A 14,908-nucleotide genomic window follows, 5' to 3' on the forward strand; every position below is an offset into this window, starting at 1 on the left:
GCATTAAAGTCATGGGTATCTATTTCATAATGTACATTTAACTGCGTAATTTTTGGAAAAAAAAATATCCCATGTAGAAAAGCTCATCAAGGAATTAGAATGCAGCTATTTTGCTTTTTCTCTAGAAAAAAAATTTACAACACAAAAACCTTTTTTTAAAAAAAAAAAAAAGATTTTTTGATTTAAAATTATTCTTTATTTGTAGAATATTATTTTCAACCATATAATAACAGCCATACAAAAACAACATTAATTTATTTTCAACTTCTTACATACAATACATAACCAATGACGAAAAAAATCTCAGATAAAATAACAACTGTTAAAATATTATTAATATATATAAATTCTTTTCTTTTGGTTTGACAATTTAATTATAAAAGCAATAGAGAAATCTGATATAAAATGTATCAAATTTTTATATAGGAACATTTTACAATTAACTATCAAAAGGCTTATATTCAATATGATATAAATCTTTCCTTTTCTGATGTAATATTGGAATCTGTTCTCTCACTTCATCCACTTTTGCTATATCTAAAAAAGAAAATTAAATAAAATTTCACTAATTTATTTTATATAAATTAAACTTTTACAAATACAAAAAGATTTAATTACCTATTTCCCCATAAACAATCGACTCTTTTTCATCTGTAGTGGTGACAACACTTCCCCTAAAATATTATCAGAAACAAAACAAGATTTATTAAACACATTTTAAAAGTGTTAATTAAATATTTTAACCAGTGAATGTATAAATATTTCATGGGGAATATAAGAAATATAGATTTTAAAGGATAATGAATATCATACATTGCGATTCTATAGCATTTCCATTCCTCTTTAAACAACCTATAACATTTTATATAGTATCAAACACACACATATCATGTAAATTGTTTCATTAAATACTAAATTTCAGGAAAGAAAAATTCATTCTAATTTTTCAAACAAAGACATGGACTAATTTTTTTATGCATTCATATACTTAATAATTTCAATTTCATTGTCATTTTTATGTACTAAAAATATTTATCAATCAAATAAAATATCACTTATTGCCTTATTCTGATATTAAAAAAAATTATAAATTCAATAAATTCTTCCATGTATTTTCATTAAAATGAGTGCCTCTCAACCTTGCCTTTATCTGTCGCAGCCTATGATTCATTTTAATCAGTCATATAGTTTATTAATGTGATATATTGAATCATATAAAACTGGTAAATAATTTTCTTGTACATTATTATAAATACATCAGCAAATTACATAATTCTTTAATAGCATTAAACATCATTAGAAATCACAAATTAATATTTGGCATTAAATCTATGACCATGTGGAATTAAACTTTCTAATACATATTAATAAGAAAAGAGCAAAAATAATAATTAAAAAAAAGCTATTTCAATTATGCTTTTCATTTTGATGCGTGCAATGAGGATTTTGCAACAGCCCCTAAGAATGTACACAATATGATGATAAATAGCTCAAGGAGTTACAAAATATTAAATCTAATAGTATCCTAATGAATAAAATTTGCTAGAACACATCCCATACTTTGAACTAACAGAATTTAACCTACCAAATTATTTAATTTTACTAATAAATTTTCATCTTTTAATTTTATTTAAAATTCACTTCCCTAACTTTAAGTATTCTTTTGTATATGCAACAGCAATATTCCATATTTAATTGAAAATAAATACAGATTTCAAAAGAATTTCAAGTAAACTGAAAATAAAATGAATGTATAATTAATTATTTTTAAAGTATAATACTAAGCTTTTTTTTAAATATAGACGGAATATCTCAAAGAACTTGTTTAAAATGTTTAGCTAAACTTAATGAAATGGAAATTAGCTTTGAAACCTTCATTTAAAATCAAAAACAATACTTTTACAACTTTTATATAAATTTATAATAGTTATCACACTGATATGCTTTTGTTTTATTGTTGATAAAAAATAAAATAACATTGTTTTCTTAAAAAAGCAATAAAAATAAAAGTCTTTAATGCTTATTATAATCCAAGAGAAATAAACAATTTGTAATTGCGTGAAATCCATTAGAAACTATTTTAATGAATCAAAACCCAGTTCTCAAATTTCATACAATTCTTCCAGTTTTTATTTTCATCAGTCCATTATATTTAATCAGTTGTATGAATTTGAAAATGACAATATTAATAGATCACTGAATTACAAAACTATTCTTATTTTTGCATTTGAGAACTTAACAAAAAATTTACAGAATTTAACATGCGTTATCACTTTTGAGGGTTATTTGCAAATTAATTTTACCACATCTGGAATATGTATTAAAAATAATAGTTCAATTCTTTAAAATTGGACAGAAAAACAACACCAATTTATTGATTACTAATCAGTCAAGATATTTATATGCTTGAAAAACAAATTAATAAAAAAATTAAATAATATGAAAATAATTAAATTTTATCATTATTCTCTAAAAGATTATTAGTATAGCACCACAATATAACAATGAAAATAAAATTCTAAATTTTAAAATAATGCCGCATTGAAAAGTCATAAGTCGACTCTCCATGGTCGAATGGTCATAGCACTGGACTTGTACTCGAGAGATCGTAGGTTCGAATCTCTAACGACAATGCGATGTACAGATTGTGTAAATATTTAATTCTTTGATTTTATGTTTTCCTTTATTTGATGTTCCAGAAGATTCTGGACATTTCTTTAGTTTACCAGACAAGTGTTCTGGACTTTTCTTACTGTCTCGAGAAAAATATTTTGGAACTTTCCCTGTTAGTATAAAAGCAGAGGATTTGTCACTCACTGTATTCTGAGTTCAGAGTTCAATTAATAAATTGGTTTAGTTCTCCTTCGTGTGTGTGTCATTGAGTGCCATACTAAAGTATCTACGTGACAATATCAATCACTTTATTTAAAAACAAACAAACAACCCAAAAGTAAAAAGACTAAGAAAAAGAATTATTATTCAGACATTTTAAGAATGTTATTTAGATTAATTTAAATACCAATTTCCATCAAATTATAAATATTTTAATCTAAATTCTTTAAATGTGTAAAAGGCCTTTTTATCATTAAGTAATTCTTAAAAAAATAATCAACTGACCATGGATTGACTAGTGTACTATGTCCCCATGCATTATATGATGCACTTTCATCTCTGGCTGGTGAAATAGTAGCAACATATAATTGATTATCCACAGCTCGAGCTCTTTGTAACAATTCCCAGTGTGCAGGACCTGTAGTCATATTAAAAGCTCCAGGATAAACTAAAAGATTACAACCTAAAAAAAAAAGTAGAAAACATTAGCTTTAGGTGCTTTTGCAAATACAGTAGATTTGTAATTATTTGGTTCAGGGGGCAGATAAAGACCAACATTTTAAGGCATAAAGACATAAGGTATTTAAGACATAAGACGTTTTCTGAAAAGATTTGGGAACCAATAAAAAGCATTAAAGGCATTTTGAGACTAAACTGTGTTAATTGTAGTATAACTTGTCAACATTGATTTTAAATCTAAAACCAGTGATGAATTTTCAAATTTAATAAATTAATTTCATAGCAAATAAAAGGAAGTAATACTTAAAGCTTCCATAATTGCCAATCGTTGACACTGAATTTGCCTGAAGTTTTGATCATACTATACTTCCTTTCTCTATATATAATGAATATATAGAGTAGATTATAATTTCTTTGATGATATAGAACAGGTGGTGATGATAATATCTTTTACAGATACACTGTCTTGTCTTGATAGAATGCATTTCCCTAGCGTTCCTAACAGTGATTTTACGTGAGAATCCCAATGGAAAATTGATTGCTTATCAATGAAGTTTTCTTTCTTTTTTTTTATTTTTTTAAAAGAGCATCAGATATGCAAGAACCCAAAAAGATTAATTATTAAAAATAAAATCAATTTATTTAATTCTTTTACCTAACTAGTTTAAAATTATTTTTTAACCAACCAACAATCATATCATTTTTTTATCAAACAGTATTATTTCTAGACAACAAAAGATGACCTAAGGTTTGGGAAATAAGGATGGGGGAGAGGGGGTCACGGCATTTGCCCTCCTGCCACACTGATTTGGCCCAGTGCGGTACAAGGGTAAACTGAATTAAAAAAAAAAAAAAAAAAAAAAAAAAAAAAAAAAAAACAAGTTTTATAAATGCTCATTTCATATCCACCTAATATAATAAAAATATCCCCTCTATATCAAAACATGATTTTTATTAGAACTTTTTCAATGTTTGTTACATACCATATTGTTCATTAAAAAAATTTATTACAGAAAAAGGAAAGCTAAGAAAAATAGTACAAATTTTAAGAAAGTTTTTATAATGTTTAATTTTATTAGAAGAAACATAAAATGATGCACACTTATAGCTGTTATTTCTTACCATTTTTTCCTCTCATATTCTTTGATTTGAGTACCATCCTATATCCCTTTTCCTAGCCCAACACATTTTTATTAATATTACTTGGTGATAAGCCTGCCTAGATAGGCTGTTATCTTGTTAATCATATATTGAATCTGATCTTAACTAATGAAAATTTTGAAATAGAAAATCTCATGCAAAATGACAGAGTATTTAAGAAATAAAAAAAATCCTTATTTGCAGCTGGATGTATAATAAAATCAAAAATTGTTTTCTTGAATGGGGGTTTCCCTGCCCATTATGATTTAATGCATATACTTTAAAAATAAATCAAATATTAATGTAAAACATAATGCAGTGTAAAAAAAGATATTTTATTACGGATAATTGTTTTTTTTAAATGAGTCGAATAATCAAGAATCTATTGTAAATTATTTTTTATACTTATCTATTTTCTTTACCTTTTTCTGCATATATATTTGCCATGAGAGGAAATCTAATGTCGTAACAGATGCCTAAACCTACTTTCCATTTGCCTGAAATAAAAATTCATTTTAGAATCATGAAAATTTATAATAAAGATTTATTTTAATACATTTACTTAAAAAAAATTGGTCTAGGAAGAATTATGTGGTTTTGTTTCTATCTTTATATATTTATTACATATAAAAAATAAAATAAAATAAAAGTATAAGACCAAATGAATAAAAAGGGAATTGAAATTCAATAACAAAATATTTTATTGCGGTTAATTTCTTACAAAAATAGATGCAAAAACTTAATAAATTTTCATTATTATCTGTATAATAAGTTCATCTTCAATTTCCAACTGTCTTCAGGGATATAAAAGAGTTACATGGTAGCAACAACAACAACAAATAGTTTGTAGAATTAAAAGCTAAAAATTTTAGATCATTAATCAATATTTGATGATTGAACAGAATTTAGAATAAACTATTTTGGTTAAATTACTCTTTTGATTGCCAAAAATTAAACTGCTAACGAAGGAGTACTATTTAGGAGATACTATATTAACTTCCCATTAAACAAGATTCAAAAAATGGTTTCACTTTCATGCTTAAATTTATATCTATTAAATGCTTACGCTTTGATACAGTATCTTTTATTTATTTACCGACACTAAATGTCAAAATAAAAAAAAGTTAAAAAATTAGTACAAAGATACTGTACATAAAGTAAAAATATCTTGTTACTTTTAATAAATGAATCTGGAATATAAAAGAAAAGAGGTTCTAAAAAGAATAGGTAATATATTTGAAAAATAATTAAATCTCTGAATCTTGAGGATATTCAAGCTCATGAATTTAAAAAAACACACTTTCCAAATATGAATTATTTACTATTCAGCTAAACCACGACCTTCGTAATACAAGGCCTCACAACTCCCAACGCGTTCAGTCCGTGACGTCACGAGTTAGGATGAATTTTCAGGAAAATTCTAAAGGCAGCTGGTGTAAAAGAGTGTGGTTAGTCACGGTAGATGTTGGCGTAGCGAAGTGCGGGTAATGTGTTACTGGTTTTATTTAAAAGTTTTCTGATCTTTTTTTCAAATTAATTTTAATTTATTGTAATAAAGATGCCTAGTGCGTGCTGTGTTCCTAATTGTAAAAGTAATTACACGAAAAATAGCCCCAATATTTCAGTATTTTCGTTTCCAAGAGATGAAAACACTAGAAGAGCATGGATCTCTGCAATAAAGCGGGACAATTTCGTGCCAACTAAATATAGTAAGGTAAGTTTGATTCTTTTTTGTACAATTTTTAGTTAATTAATTCTCTTGAACTGTGAAACATTTAAAATTATGTATAACTTCCATTTCTGTCATTTTGTTTTCTCTACATTTAGTTGCTTATGCTTCCAATTACTTTGGTATTGTTTGCTTGAGCTAAATAAAAAACTTCTTTGTTTTATTGTTACTTCTCATAGTCTTTTTTTAATTTGTTCTTAATATTTAAAATGTTTTGTTTCTGTATCTTTTTAATTATACTTCATATATATTTTTTTTAAATTTGACTTAAGCCTAATATTTGTTTCATATATGTAGGCCTGTGCTAAACATTTTCCAGAAAATCAGTTTTTAACTGTTAGAGAAGCGTTTAATACCAGTACAGGAGAACTTATTCAAGTACCAATGGAGTATAAAACGTAAGTTTTTTTTAGAAATATGTAATAATTATCACCAAAATCTTACAAAGTACTTAAGTGATTTACTGTTATTATACTCTTATAAAAAAAGTTTAAAATCATCTAATGAATAATAAAACTTAATTTTTTATTATATATATCATGACTATAGATTGTAGCAAATTAAATTTATATTTTGTTCTAAAATATTATGTAAAAAAGTTAGATATAGTTGTAAAACAATATGAATTGCATGCTCATATAGGTTTAGAAAATGTAGTTTTTGTTTATCTATAAATCATTAGATTATATATAAAACAATTAATATTTATTATATTTAAATATCATTAGTTATACACAATCTTTAATTATAAATGAATGCAACTTTTACAAAATATCTTAAACTTTTTAAAAAAAGTAATGAAAAGTTAACTGTTTTTAAATCAATTTTTCATACCTTGTAAAATCAATTGATTAATTCATGTAGAATATTGTATTACTTGAATGGTAGTAATAATAAATAATTATTTTAGATATTTCAACACAATATTGAACTATTTATTTTGGATGAATAAATGTTTCTGTTGATTTTAAATTTTATTATTTAATAGTATGATTTTATTTAATACTGTCCAATATACGTTAGCTTTCAGTTTATGCATTATAAAATTACTAATTTTTTTTTATCTAATGAATTCCACTTTTTTTTTCTAGGCTTGTACCTGGTGCTGTACCTTCAATTTTCCCTAATTTACCCTCATATTTTTCCTCGGAATCAAAAGCAAGAAGAGAAACTCCAATGGATAGGGCAACACATAAGGATATGGAAAACTTAAAAGCAGCTTTAAATAGCAGTCTCCAGGACATAGCAAAAAAAGAGGAGTTAGAAAAAATCAACACTTTTTCTGATTTAATTTTAAAATTTAAAAACTTTGAATCAAATATATGGAGTGCAATTCAAAAAGCAAACGGAATAATTTTTATTTGTCTAGACACTTCTCAAGCTCCTAAGGTAAGTCATTCTTTATTAATTTCTTCCAAATTAGAAGCCCATGCATATGTTGCAGATCATGAGGTTAGAAGTTTAGGCAATTTTTCTTTTCCATTAGTCATAAGTAAATCAGGTACAATTATAAAAATTCTAGATCATTTAGAAAATTTTATGTATGAGTTAAAAGGGAAAATTGAAGTAAAAGATACAGTCCAGTTAATATGCAACTTATTAAAGGCCCTTTCGGAAAAATTAAATTTTCAAGCATAACAAGTAATATCAGTATAAATTGTTAATTGACTTTTATCACAATTGTTTCTTTTAATATTGTTATTAACTTTTATTTATAAATTTGTATTTTAACTTTTTTTAATATTATAATTATTTTCATTTGTCTGTGTGAAATTTATAATAAAGTTAAGAAACAAAATGTATTTTGTTATTGTCTCTGAAAATAAAATGTTATGAATCAAATAGTGTGTGATTTTTTATTTGTGTTATCCTTTACTGTTACTTCAGATTAAGTATAAGTGCATTGAAATGTGAAATCAGATGTAATAAAAGCTAGTTTATTAAATTGTATGAATTACTAATATATTAAATGAAAACAATTCTTAATGTGAAAAAACAAGGTGTGAAAGTAATTTTTTTTTATCAACAGAATTAGTTGGTGTAAAATTTAAATCTGATATTAAATACATTAATGTTTTATTTGAAAGTTCATAAGTAATTTGAGAAGTAAACAATTGTATGTTAGTTTATAAAATACATGTATTACCTGTCACTAAAATAAAAAAAATCATCAAAAGCTTTAAAAAGTCTTAATGATTAATTTAATTTCAAGCTTTAAAAAATATTTTCAAGGAAAAAATAAAACGATTTTTAACAGCTTTTAATAAAATAAAAAAACTATTAAAACAAGAAAACTAACAATACCTCAATGTATATATCTAATAAATTCACATCTTCGAAAGTTTGAATGTTATTAAATGGTCAATACGCTATAGAGGACTTTTAAGATTTTCTATCATGCCGTTTCTTTTATTCACACGGGAAAAAATAAATCTTGAATTTTATGCAAGATTCATGTCTTAATATTAGGAATAGTAAGTTATTTTTAAGTGAATTTAAAATATACCTACACATCAAGGAAGAAAGCAGGATTCTGCTCACGGCAGGCAATCATCCTAATTGTGTGACGTCACAAACTAGTTGTGAGGCCTTGTATTACGGAGGTCGTGGCTAAACTTGAAAAACAGAAAAGGCCAATTTTTTTTTGTGAATCTTTTTTTTCTTCAATTTTGTTAAAACATTTAATTGCAAAAAAAAAAAAAAAATAATTTGAAACTGAATTTTCCCCTGCTCTCTCAAGAAATTCAATCAGAATATATATAAAAAAAAAAAAATCAAATCAGAATACATACTATAAAATCTAAATTCATTGCTTACCCATAGTAAACATGGTAAGTGAATTTCCAGGTGCCAAAGCATCAGATTCTTTGAATGTAATTTTCCCAGGAATGTCAATATCAAAAAGATGAACCTATTGTACATGGCATGCTATTTTTAATAAACAATGCAATCTTTGAAACACATATATAAAATAGTGGCAGCTCATCTACTGAGAAACACGTATATATTTTGAAAATTTTTTTCAACTTCTCTTAACTCAAAATCTTTATATGCAATTTAAGATCTTTAACTCACCAACTATGAATAAGTTTTAACATCTATTAAATCTGACCATTCTTAATTAATACAGAAGCATTCATTTAAAATATGTCCCAAAACATGCTTATTTTTTTCTCTTTAAAGAACAATGATGTTTATTAGACTCATTGAACTTATAGGGATAAAAAATGAAATGAAATAATTATGACAATGAATTAATATTAGAAAAATTCAATCTCCTGGATTTTCCAATCATTTGTTTCACTAATTAAGGATGCAAAATAATTTTTTCTTCTTCTCCTTAGAGTAATTGAATTTCTGAGCAATTCTGAACTGAATTAGAGAATTCTATCCTGAATTCTTTTCATTTTAAGAACTTTTTAATACTGCTCAACTTCACAGGAAGCTCTTTCATCATGAAGTAAGATTTTGTAAAACAATAATTTATAACATTAAATTAAAGTTATACAGAATCTTTCAAAATGATTTCCTTTTTTAATCTTTGCTTTAATGAAATGTTAACAAATAACAAAAATAGAATACAGTAGAACATCGATTATCTAGTTTAGAAGACAAGATAAAATCCATTTATTAAGAAAAAATTAAATTTAACATAGAAAAAATTCATTAAAGCAGCAAATGTAAGTAAAAAGAAAATATAAACAGGGTAAAATATATTTAAAAAATAAATAAAAATTTAATTTTGTATAAAATGTTTATTAAATGCACTCAATTACATATGAACAACATTATATAACTTCCTTTACAATTAAGAAAGATTGAATCAAACAAATCTACTATATTTACTTTACGATGTTTTGCTAATAAACTGCCATCTGGTCCATAAGCCAAACATGTATTGAATAATTTGTCACCATCCCTTTCAGGAAAGGTACCTAAAATTAGGACAGACAGTTCAAACACTGGAATTTTTAGATATATTTTATTTCAATTAGTATCTAAACAAATGAAAAAAAATACTATAACGAACCTCCGATTAAATAAATATCGTTTTCTTTGGCATTTTTTGACAGCATTTCACTAGTACATCCAGGAATGGATTCTGCATATTGATTAAAATATTTCACACCATAGGGTGCATTAAAGCATTCCTAAGTAGGAAAAATAAATCATTTTATTTAAGTAATTTTAAAATAGACCCAGTTAGAATAATTTAATGAGGACAATACTTCATCCCTTTTAATTATTATTATTTACAAATTAAAATGATTTCCAATTCTCCCTAGAACTAATAAAAATACCATTTAAAGTAATAAAATATAGTAAATAAAATAAATTATAAACACAGCAAACTTAAATATAATTTATCATGCTAAATGTAAACACCTTAAACAATCTCTTCGTAATTATTTAAATATACCCTTTAAATCACCATAAAGATATAATAAAATGCATATGATAGACAAACACATAACTAAAATATTTGTGAAAAGGAATCTCAAAAAGTTTAAGGGTAGGTCGAATATTTCAAAGCAAGTAAATTTTACACAGAAACACCATAGGTACACAACAATAGGTATAAGTTAATAAGACATCTTTGTTCCATTCAAAAACACAGTGGAAGAAGGATGGAATTACACAACATCTGCTAAAATGGTAGACACCTATTTAGTATATGAAACAATCCTTAAAAAAAGTGATCAAAATGTACCAATGTATTGGAAAAATTCTCCAAATATACATATATGTTTTGATGAACTATTTAAATATTAGCCCTATGGAAAATATTTTGTTCATTCTTTAATAATTTTTAGAACTTTTTATAAGATTTTAAATAAGTAACATCCTACAGTTCATAATGAGCTATTCCCTTTAACAGCTTTAAAATTAAATAAGCAAGACAATAAATAATTACAATAAAAAATAACAGCAGAGTATCTGTCTATATAAAATCATACATCCTTTATCTGATTCCCAAATGATGTGAAAAAACTTTCTTTCAGAATCTACTGATACATATTTGTATTTGTTCCTGATTTATCAATTTGCAGTCATCTTAATGATAAATTTTGTCACCAAGTTCATTTTTTTTTCTTAATACTTTCTTACAAAATTACATATTATTTTCTCTCTCTCTCTCTATATATATATATATACAATTAGATAGTTCAAAGTAAAATAGCTTAGGTAGATAAAAATTGAGTTAATAATGTATAATCAACGAGTAATAAAATAATTGACAACAAAAATTTAGAATAATGTCAAGCAAATATATTCAGTCTGGTGCAGAATATATAATTAAAATAAAAACCAAATATTATTACATTTTAAAATAACAGGAAAAGAAAGAATGCACAAGACAGCAAAACCAAGATTAAGGATAAAAAAATAATCCCGAAGTTAACGTGAAAAAATATTGATGCTTGAATGTCAATAATAAATAATTTTTTTATAAATTTAACTATGTTCAAATATTCTCTCTTAGTTTTTGATTATGATCAGGGCTTTTATCATTTCTACTTTAAACAGATTATACACATTCATAATTCTCTCTAATGATATAAAATAATGAAACTTTTACACAAAATAATGACATATTTTCTCCAGTGCAGATATAATATAGTATTAAAACTTGAATAATGTTGCAAGTCAAATTATTTACTTACAGGTAAGCAAACAAGGTTTGCTCCATTTTGTGCAGCCTTTTTGATAAGGGTACAAGCTCTTTCTAAATTGTTCTCTTTATTAGGAGAAACAGCACATTGGATTAAAGCTAACTTCATTTCTAAAATCAAAATTATTACAAAAATAGCTTTAAAAATTTATTTTTATAGAATAAATGTTTAAAAACAGAAAAATCAAACTAGAATAATTTTAATTATAAGATTACGACAAAATTTCTAAGAGAATTATATTTATACAGAAATAAAAACTCAGCAGTAATTACAGCATATATAATAAATAAAATTTATTCCTTCTATAACAATATTTATTACACCATATGATATAATAAATTATTATAATGATAATTATTATTTCTAATATTTGCACGCATAATAATGAATATATATAACACATTTTTGCACGTAAAAACTGGAATAAGTAAATATCACGCTTCTATTCCTTTTTAAATTTGGAAAAAGGATTCTCACATCATTATAAGCGATTATGTTTTATATACAAAGAAAAAAAATATTGCTGATATTTTATGTTATTGCCGCTAACATCATAAAAAAATGTAGAAATTTTTGCGGTAAACCTATAATTGTACTTATTTAAAAAATAAATCAATATGGCAAAAAAAAAAAAAAAAAATCACTTTTTCCAATAAAATTTTTTATTAAAATTTCACAAATTACTAACAGAAATGTGTTCACCTAAACTTAATAGTACAAAAGCCAGTTTATACTTCGTAAGATTGCAGCCATCAGCTGATAAACAGACCCAATTCCTAGCAGACAATTGTTTCAAAGAAGGTTGCCAGCACTACTATCGTTTGAGGAAAAAAAAAAAAAAATTACATTGTAGGATTTCCCAATATTGCCTATGAAAGTAAAAATAAATTATATCAAAAGATGCTTTAAAGTCAACAGTAACTAATTATCACGATTTTATAGCATTCTTTTGTAGTTAAATGGGATTTTAAATTGATGTCTTCTTCTCTTTGGGACATGCCCATAATGAAGCCCTGATCAACACAAGAAGCTTCAAAACAACTTTATGCCCCTGAACCCTGAAAAAAAAAAAAAAAAAAAAAAAAAAAAAAGGAAGTCACTTTTGGCGCAAACTCACTTTCAGCCACCAAAAAATCTCGTCTCTTAAAATTTTTTTCCATAAGGGCTTTCTACAAATTTTTCTTCATTCACTAAAGTTTTTTTTTTTTTTTTTTTTTATCTTTATGAAGTTTGATTCTTTGGCATTATGGGATGACAATCTTAGCTGCTAAAAATCCAATTTCATCCATTTCAATAACAATAAGAATAATGTAAATATAACATTTTGTTATATTTCCTGTGTGATAAATAGACCTTTTTTTTCCGACGCAACTTCATTTCAATAAGGTGATTACAATTTTAATTCTTTTGGTCGATCCTTTTATTCCTTCGAATTCAGCTCCTTGATAGATGCTGAGTAATATTAACATCTCGTTTTTAAAACAATATTAGGCCCCCTTTGAGACAGATCTTCTAATTTTAAACCACTGTCAGATGACGAAGAAGACGTCTGATTTGGCTTCTTTCTCTCTAAATTTCTTCACAGCATCAGGTGGAGGGTATTAAGCCCCGAATGATTTAACATACACCCGATCTGCTTACATGGTGATTTTTCGAAGTCTCTAACTTGGAATTCTCAGATCTCGAAGTCGAGATTTTACCACAAGGCGATCCATGGTCTCCCAATTCATTTATAAAAGTAATCTGGAGAATAATTTTAGACAAGAAATGTCTGATTTATTCTGCAGCAGATTTATGAACAGTATTCTTCAAACTAAGAATTCACTTTGGATTAATTTCAAATAAAACTACTTTTTGATGATTTTTCTATTTTATTTATTTGGAATAATATAGAACTTCCTTACTCAAGTTTTATCTATGGTGTAATGATTTGAATTTTATTTGGAAGTATAAAAAATAATTCAAAATAGAAGGTTTTTCCCCCTTCAATATTATGTAAATATCAAATTCGATATACTGTATATACAACTTTCAACATTTATTTAAAATAAGAATATAATTGTTTAAATCTTAACGAAACGATGACACCCAGTAAAATATTTTCATTTCGAACTATGTCCTTTTATTATTATGATGAAAACTCCTTATCTAAATCAGATTAGTTAATCTTTATTTCTGTGAAAAAATTCCTAATTTATAAAAAACGTCATTAAAATTATAGTGTGTAACGTAAATAAAATAACCCACTTATATTCATGTGCTTCGTTCTGCAATAAAATATACTACTTTACATTTTCTTGCATCCTTTTATGTGTATGTTTTCGATACTACATCTAATCGGGACGTATTAAATTTTCAAGTCTTGAATCTTGAATATAAACAGTGAGGGATATAGCGACAAAAGCTGTTTTCCCATTTTCAAGTCTTTTCTTAAAATATGCAGTTAGGCTTTCTTACTGTTGTAACAACAGTTGGTGATAACTGAATTCTACGTTACTTATAAAAACGAGCTAAAACTATAAATTCGGTGATTTTTGTTGTTAGTAAACTACAAACAAAATAAGATTCTAAAGCTTTGCTCAAATACGGATTGAAGAATTTTCTTGATGCTATTATCTACTAACCCTCTGACAGCGTAAGTTTTTAAAAATCACTAGTTAGAAGCGATGTTTTCAAATCAGCTCAAATACTTTTCAAATAAAGTGAACTGATACTATATTTCAATAAAGTGAACAGATAATAATATGATATAATAAGATTTTGTAATCATAAAATAAACACACTAAACTGCGAAAAACACGGGATGCAATAGAAAATGGACGAATTACCAACCTGCGGAAATCGCGGGATAAGCAACTGAAGGGCTAATAATAAAGATGAATGTGCATACATGTGTTGGCAGTTTAAAGGCTAGACCATATGGCCTTGTGTCACCAAACTTGGCACTCATATACTTTGAAAGACAAAAATGTGCACCAAGGAGAAGTTTTCAAAGAATGTAGTTAGAATTTTATCTAATTAACAATTAATCGGAATTAAGATGTTTTTTCACCATAGCTCAAAAAAAAATTAC

The 14,908-nt window shown here is 25.5% G+C and overlaps 1 protein-coding gene across 2 annotated transcripts; it reads right to left on the reverse strand.

The window, feature by feature from the left end:
- Positions 1-238: 238 nt before the first annotated feature.
- On the reverse strand, positions 239-12,651 carry LOC129969468 (omega-amidase NIT2-like). 2 transcript variants are annotated; one of them, XM_056084048.1, is made up of 9 exons: positions 12,570-12,651; positions 11,827-11,945; positions 10,191-10,311; positions 10,007-10,095; positions 8,978-9,071; positions 4,854-4,928; positions 3,118-3,295; positions 619-674; positions 239-537 (listed from the first exon to the last, which is right to left on the reverse strand). In XM_056084048.1, the coding sequence occupies exons 1-9, from the start codon at positions 12,586-12,588 to the stop codon at positions 440-442; spliced, it is 849 nt and encodes a 282-aa protein (XP_055940023.1). In that variant the 5' UTR covers positions 12,589-12,651; the 3' UTR covers positions 239-439. The 2 variants fall into 2 exon arrangements, with proteins under 2 accessions (XP_055940023.1, XP_055940024.1); XM_056084049.1 differs by having other exon boundaries at positions 12,538-12,630.
- Between the last annotated feature and the right edge of the window lie 2,257 nt (positions 12,652-14,908).

Source organism: Argiope bruennichi, chromosome 5 (genome assembly GCF_947563725.1).
Source record: "Argiope bruennichi chromosome 5, qqArgBrue1.1, whole genome shotgun sequence".
Lineage (NCBI taxonomy): Eukaryota > Metazoa > Arthropoda > Arachnida > Araneae > Araneidae > Argiope > Argiope bruennichi.